The 8,443-nt window shown below is 31.3% G+C and overlaps 1 protein-coding gene across 1 annotated transcript; it reads right to left on the minus strand.

Annotated features, from left to right (window-relative positions):
* Positions 1 to 4,784: 4,784 nt before the first annotated feature.
* LOC106753663 (cytochrome b-c1 complex subunit Rieske-4, mitochondrial) lies at positions 4,785 to 7,535 on the minus strand. The gene is made up of 2 exons (XM_014635508.2): positions 7,271 to 7,535; positions 4,785 to 5,751 (listed from the first exon to the last, which is right to left on the minus strand). The coding sequence occupies exons 1-2, from the start codon at positions 7,440 to 7,442 to the stop codon at positions 5,108 to 5,110; spliced, it is 816 nt and encodes a 271-aa protein (XP_014490994.1). The 5' UTR covers positions 7,443 to 7,535; the 3' UTR covers positions 4,785 to 5,107.
* Between the last annotated feature and the right edge of the window lie 908 nt (positions 7,536 to 8,443).

Here is an 8,443-nt window from a genome sequence, read left to right on the forward strand (position 1 = left end):
ATCGTTCCTAAAACATTATCAATTACCTTGTTTTGAAACTAATTAAAGTAAATAATGAAATAAAATAAATCCAATTACATTGTTTCAAAAGTTTATAACATAAACACTAATAAGCCCAAGTTTTTCCCATCCTCTTACATCTTTATCATGCATTGAATATTTGCAATATTCTCTACTCCTGTGTAACCAAAGGTCATACGATTGTCGTAAAATCACAAACACAAACAAGTATGAGGTAAGCTACCCATAAAACAACCAATAATCACATAATATATAAATGGCAAATAAACACAACATAATAACAAAACATTCATCCACATCGTATCCTTATTAACATCATCATCACCAACACCATGATCATCGTCAACGTCATCATCAGCAATATCGTGATCATCATCCAAGGCAATGTAGGCTTTCTTTTGCCTAATCTTTCTGCTATCTTGGCTTGTCCAGTCATCAATCTTTTTCTTCATCTTTAGGATAGGGCAATCGGTTTGATGTGTCTAGCTTTTCTGCATTCATAGCAAGTTGGAATGACAACTTTTCTTCTCTTCTTGTTCCCTCTTGAGTTGCTTGCAAAATCAGAGACAAATTTTCTAGATTTCATAAAATTTGAAAATCTTTTTATCATCACATTCATAGCTTCTAATTGTAGCATTTCAAATTCTGAATCTACTTCCTCAGTATGCTTTCTTGAAGTTGTTCTGCTGGCAGTCTTAAGAGTTATTATGTGCTTTTGCTCACTTTCTTCCTCTTCCCTTAATCTGCCAAGTTCTAGCTATTGTTCTCTCAACTTTCCAAACAAACTAGCCATATTCATTGATGTTAAATCTCTGGATTATGAGATGGCTATGACTTTCAGCTTTTAGTTTCTATTTAGGCTCTTTAGGATCTTGATATTGATCTCTTCTTTTGGACATCAAAGATCATCCTTAATCTTAAACGTCTCATACTCTTGGATTAGTGAATTCTTTTTAGCTTTTTTCACTTCATCCGTTCCTTCGTGTGTGACCTCAAGAACATCCCACACGTCTTTAGTCGTTGTGCAAGTGAAGATTCTAAGAACTCGTCAATTGTGAGTGCAGAGGAGATGATATTCTTTGCTTTAACATCATAGTGAGCTCTTTTACTTTCGTCTATGGTCCACTCAGAGAAATCCTTGAATTTCAACTAACCGTTCTCCATTTTTGTTGGTTCAAAGGGTCCATTGATAACTCCATCCTATACTCCCTTTTCTACTGATTCCAAGAAAATTTTCATTTTAATTTTTCAAAAAGGGTAATTATCACCCGCAAATAGTGGTGACCTATTTGTGGATTCCCCTTCACTAAAGGTTTGAGATATATTGGACATCAGGAACTTTTTAATCGATTATACAGAAAACCTAGCCGATTAAAATTTGAGTAATTTTCACGTTCCCGACTCTGGTGCCAATTGTTAGAAAAGTTATGCCTTGTATCTCAAGTTAAGAGGAATTGGATTTTTCTTAAAAAATCGTTATTTCAAAAAGTTTTGCAAAATCTTTAAGTTTTCATGAAATCAATAANGGGGAGGGGGCAGAATTGGTTTTACTTTCAAAAATTGTTCTTTCAAAAAACTTTATTAAATCTTTGAACTTTCTTGAAATCAAGAGGGGGAGAGGGGGGGCTGAATCGGACCATTATTTATGGTCTTCCTCTAGACTTTAATTTGCCTCGGTCTTGATTATGACTTTTCTGGCTATTTCTTCCTTTACTTCCAGTACACAATGTTGACCCTGGATTAGAATTGGAAGATTCCACTATACTTTTCCTGTGAACATCTTTGTTTAAGATTAAGTCATGGATGTTCTCAAACTTCAACTTGTTATTACTTTTAGAATTACTAACTACAATAACATTTGCACCCCAACTTTTCAAAAGAGATGTTAATAAAAACTAGTGTTTTCACCTCATCATCAAAAGTTACCTGCATTGATGTTAATTGCGCAATAATTGTATTAAATTTGCTAATATGATGAGTAACCGAGTTACCTTCATCCATTTTGAGGTTTACTAGCCTACAAATCAAATACACTTTATTGGTTGCATATTCCTTCTCATACATATTTGACAACGCCTACATCAAATTTGCGGTTGTTTTTTCATTCATGATGTTGAACGCAACATTCTTGACTAATGTCAGCTGAATCATTCCAAGTGTTTGTTGATCTAACAACTCCCAATCTGACTACTCCATGTCGTCTAACCTATGCCCTCTTAAGGATAGATACAACTTCTTTTGATACAAATAGTCCTCCATTTGCATCTTCCAAAATTCGAAGTCATTGTCATCAAACTTCTCAATCTTCACCTTTCCTTTTTCAATGTCATTGCTTCAATGACATTGCTCCCATTACTTTTGAAGAAAGCTCCCACTTCTTCTTGAAACTGATATTCCCAAGAATAAGAGAACCAAACCTTTTCTGATGTGAAAGATCATTGCAACCACATAACATACTAAGAATTGACTCTAACCAAATCTTTTCAAATATGAAAGATCATACAAAGTTGTAACTATATAGCATACTAAGAAATTGGTTATTGATACCAATAGTTAGGAATAAAACAATAAAAAATAAATAAACGACACAAGAATTTAATGTGATTCAACGTATAATGTATATATCTACGTCAAAAATATATTTATTTTAGTGTATTTATAAGAAGGTTGTAAAATTAAATCAAATTTACAATTGTCATGATCTTAAAATTTGTCTAATAAAAGTTATCAAATAATGATACTAAATTTCTTTTCCTTAACCATGATTTTTTCTCTCAATTAGTTCTCCTAATGAAGTTTCTTAGGAGGCAATATTTAATAAATAAGAATGTAATTTGTTTTTTCCTTCACTGGATTTTTATTTCAGAGGCTTTTAAAAAGTACTCAAACTATCGTTATTTTATAAATGTTTCATCTATTAGATTTGAATGATCATTTCTGGTAGGGATATGATGACTTAATTTATTTCTTCTAATAAGGATTGACAGAAGATTCAAAGCAAAACATAATGATAATATCAACTGTCAAATGATCAAATTGTGTGAAATAGGTTTCAATTTAAAAAAAAAAAAAGGTTATTTCTGTTTGATTCTCTTAGGAGTATGTCTAATTTACAAACCTTGTAAATTCTGTTACTCTCCCAATATACTTAAGTGCAACTAATTATAACAATATTAATAATATTTTTTGAAATTTTAAAAAAATTTCAAATAATTTTTGACAGTTTTTAATTTTCGAAATATAATATATTTTGTGATGGATTTAACTATCAAAATATAATAAAATATTATTTCATTAATATCTTTTGCAACGATTTTTAACCGTCGTTAATTTTTTTTTTCTTTTCTGATAACAATACCAACAGTTAAAATATTTTTTTTCACAAATAGTTTTATAACCGATGATTATTTTAACTATCAAAAATTTTATTTGTGACAGCTTTTAACCACTAAAATTTGTAATTTTAACTTTTACAAATGTCAATATTTTTTGTAATAATACTTAATATATATTTTTTAATTAGAAGATACGTTGTATGCTCGTGGATTCATTTGTACAATAGTTATATTAATTACATTTTAAATCTTATAGGTTATAAATATAATTACACAAACAATAAACAATACTTTATCATTAAGCGTTTTTTTATAAAAGATAATGCAGATATATTTCATAAAAACACTTTTATTATAAAAGAGAAAAATCAATTTTATTAATTTGAAATGTACTTGACTTAAAAATTGAAATAATCTAATTTTTATGTATTTATATTAACTATATAAAAGCATTATAAGAATTTTATGGAAACAGCACGTCTGATAAAAGCTCTTCATAAATAAACGCTTAATTATATATCAGCCAAACGCTAAACTATCTTATCTAAAAGGAACTTTACAATAAGAGGGTCTCTTTATTTACAATTGAAACAGTTTTTGATTAAATCTCAAAGGAAGTGAACTCTCCTGTCCCTTTATTTAAATAAAACAAAACTTTTAGTAGTCCCACGATTTAAATAAGAGAAGTCATTAATCACTTTTTCACTATGTTTTTATAAAGGTTAAAGTGTATTCGATTAAGGGTCTTAAATTAAAACTCAATTTTATAACATCATCATAATGCATAAAATTTAAGATTCTAAATTCTAAAAAAAAAAAAAAAAAAAAAAAACTTTGAGCAATTAAAATTGAACAGAAGTTGTTGAAATAAATCTTATAAAACTTTTTAGTCAGAAAAATAGTTGCAAGGTCTTTTAAAATTTTGTGAAAGTAAAATAAGATATTATAACATAAAACTTACATGAAATAAAATTGGAATGATTATTGTATTAGAAATAAGAAAAATTTATCGTTATGATTGACATCATTCTTTTACATTAGAAATAACCTAGAAAAGCTCTCGTTATGACGTGGCAATTTTTATACAACTTAAATATTGATTCAAAATTAATTTTAAAAATTGAACTGTTACAAAAGTTTTAAGAATATATATAATAATGTGACATAGTAAAATTAATTTAAATAGAATCAGAGCTTTTGAATTATAAATGCTCTAAGAATACATGATGGTTCCATGATTGGCCAAACAGGTATCGTGTAACCCTTTTGGATGATGGAACCTTATCAAAGATCGGTATTCAAACAACGGTGCATAAATAGAAAACACGATTAAGGAACTCAAATTCAGCCAAAAAGGGATCTTCAAAAGATAACTCCATTTTACCATACGGCATGCCATAAAGTAAAGGAATATAACCAATGTAGTAATTGTACGCATAACCAATTATAAAAATGTCGTATTAACCAACCTACTTGCTAAGCAGATCTCCAAAGGTTATTCATGATATGAAAAATACAATGCAATATGCCTGATGGCATCAGATTTTGAACATCCATAGAAGTAAAAAAGTCAGGCGATTATTGATACAAGTCTCGTAAAGCAGTAATACTCAAATTTCCGAGTTACATAACACTTGCTAAACATAAAATATGAGAAGTCCATGACCAAAGATATCCATGGCACATTTCGACATTATCCAATAAATCAAAAAAATTGTGGACTCATTCCACTTAGAACCAATCCAAGGTTTTCAACCAATCATCAACTTGTTTTCCTCCAAGAAGGTATAAGTTGGTACCTCTAGATTGTATGGTGCCGGTCCCTTCCTAATTCTGCCAGAAATATCGTAATGGGAACCATGGCATGGACAAAACCATCCGCCAAAGTCACCAGCATTTGGCAAGGGAATGCAACCCAGATGTGTGCACACCCCAATCACAATAAGCCACTCAGGGTTCTTTACTCTCTCAGCGTCCTGCTGGGGATCACGAAGAGATGCAACATCAACACTGTTTGCCAGCTTAATATCATCTTCTGTTCTGCGCCTGATGAATACTGGTTTTCCACGCCACTTAACAGTCACAGTAGTGCCTGGCTCAATGCTGGAGAGATCAACTTCAAGTGAAGCCAGGGCAAGAACATCCTTACTTGCTGACATGCTGAGCACAAACTTGAGGACAAGGAGACGAATCAAGGAGGCATAAACAAACCTACCACCAGTTAGGACAAAGTAGGCAAATGCCCTTTTGCTTGGATCACCAGGAGGAAATCGCTCATGGTTGTGTTCATCATATATAATCTTAGAAGAAGGGTTTTTAACAGCCGCAACAGTTGCAGGAATTTCAGGAATAAGGCTGTTTTCTTTAGGGTGGAACAGAGAATCAGTAGCATAACCTGGACAAGATAAAATTAAACCAATTAACCCATGAAAAAGTAAGCCTTGGAACTAAGAGCATAACCCAAAGAATCAACAAATGCACAAAGTTCAATTACAAAACCCTAAATTAACATAAGATACAGCAGCATATTAGGCCCACCGTAACGCACAAATCTTCTTAAGGAATAACAAATTCAAGAATACTTTGCAAGAAAGTATTCATCCAGTGACACAAGAGTGGTAAATCATAAGCATAATTAACAAATAACAGAAATCATAAATATTCTGTTAAAAATCATTGATCCAGTAATATGGACCCTGTTGGATAGACATCTGAATAGCCAACTAGGAGAGGAATATACGAAGAAAAAATAAAATAAAATTTTCCAATAAATTCTATACTCAAGTTCACATAAACTCTTAGAGAAGTTAGAACTATGAAACTAACCACATATTAACTTATGCATAAACTAAATTTAGCTTAAAGGAGAAGCTTATTCAGTTTCCATCATATTATCTTTTCATTTAAATGCTTCAGAAAAAATTTGTTCATACAAAATCATAGAAGAATCCCAAAGTATAGTGATGATACAAATAGATACCACATGGCACACACAGAACAATCAGAACTTAATAACTATCTACATAGTTTCCTTTATATTTTTCAAGATAGCAATGAAACTTTAGAAATTAGCAGTACGTATATAGAAGAATAAAAATAGTTAGGCAGTAAAATCTAGGACTTGTTAGATTACATCCGTACCACTAGGAAAACGAAAGTTCTATTTTCACCACTGTTCTTTACATTTCCTAAACGAATAACCCTTACCACCCTTTAATTTCATCAAAATTCGATGGCGTAGAAAACGGTCTATACTATCTGTATACATACCCCTCCTAATTTTGATGAACAATGTCATCAGAAAGCAACTAAACTTCCATCATAGAAGCAGAATAAGTTACCTTTTATCAGAATGGGTTAAAATTGCATAGACAGGGAATATATATGACCTTGAAACATTTAGCTACAACGAGGTTGCATAAATTTCCTCAAAGCAGTGGAATACAGAAAACCCCAACCAAATGTCATCCAAGAACTAAAAAGAGAAAAAAAAAGTACCAAACAAAATCAAGATGTCAAATAACAGACGCAAAAAAAGAAAAAAAAATCGGAATCCAAATTCACAATTCCAACAGGAAAACACGAGAACGAATCCCACACCATCTTCTAATAAAAAACATCCATGAAAAATCCAAAAACTATCATCCAAAGGGAACAAAGAACATCGCAATCCACAAAGGCGAACTGCCTCCGGATGCTATAACCTACTTAAGTAAATCAGCCACAAGTACATCGATCATATAAAAATTTGAGCTTTACAGATGATCATAAGCATAAAAAAGCATCCAATCAAGGATAATAATCATAAGGAGAGGAACCCTAAGATTCAAACAAAAAAAAAATACGAGCGAAACAAATCATTCGAAGCTTCGAATGAATCCATAAAGGGAGAGAGATGAGAAGGGAACCCAAACCTCTGATGGGAAGGAAGAATTCGGGTCTGAGCGAAAACGGGTCGGATCTGTGCTCCTCTGTGGAAAGGGACGGCGCAACGGGGTTCCGAGAGAGAACTGCGGAGGCGGCGTGGTTGGCCCTCCACGCAGAGGAGGAGAGAGACGAAAGCCTCTTTGCTGCAACCCTCAACATGTTTCTTCTTCACCCTTCTCTTTCTTTCGTTCGTTGGTTCTCGCCCTGCGATTATACTCTCTTCTATACAACAACGTTAAGAGAAAACAAAAATGTGTCCAAACGTGCTTATTCACTGCCATATTTGTCTCTGGTTTGGGCTGGGCTGAACCCGTTTGGATCTTACGTTCAGACCAAAATGCTTTCGCTTTGTAGATTTTGAGTTCAGGCTATTACTTTTTGCACCTCATAACTTCTTCCTGCACCTACTAATTTTAAAGTTATCACACTTTGCTATTCTTCTATTAAATGGTGAAGGTTGAAAGGATACTCGTGTTGTAACTTGTAGTTTAGTCTAGATAGTGGAACTTGATTGGATTTGACATAATATGCACTATCAAGCAAACTCATAAAAATTCAAGTGTAAATCCTTTTTTCCCTTTATTTCTTATTGGATATTTACAATTTTAATTAGCAATATATTTACAATTTTAATTACCCATCAACAGATTTTATAATTTACCAATTGAATTTAGCAACCCTTTCTACAAGAAAATTTTAAACTATTGATGAAAAAAAATTATCAATAAAACATATTTATTGTTTGGCAATGGATTTTAGAAATTTAATTACCTACAAAAATATCAATCAATAATGATGAATCGATAAATTAAAATTTTTATTATCGACTAACATATTTTTCAATAATTTAGAATTTTTTTTATTATCCAAAATATATGTCAATAAATTAAGTTGATAAAATAAACATTAAAGTTTTTTTTTTTTTTGAGGATTGACTATTTCATACTAAAGTTTATTAGTAATTGAACTCTTTTAGAGTCTGCCAGCAATAAGGTTCTTTTTTAAAAAAGATTGTTTGTAATTTATGTTTTTTTTTTTTTAAATTCAACGGTAAATTCATCGTTATATAAATTCTTTTAAAATTCATTGAGATTTTGTCAATAAAATGAGCATCAACTTTCTTGAGAAGAAGAAATTGTAATATGTAGTATGAAATGTTC

This window comes from Vigna radiata, unplaced genomic scaffold, assembly GCF_000741045.1.
Source record: "Vigna radiata var. radiata cultivar VC1973A unplaced genomic scaffold, Vradiata_ver6 scaffold_7, whole genome shotgun sequence".
Taxonomy (NCBI): Eukaryota; Viridiplantae; Streptophyta; class Magnoliopsida; order Fabales; family Fabaceae; genus Vigna; species Vigna radiata.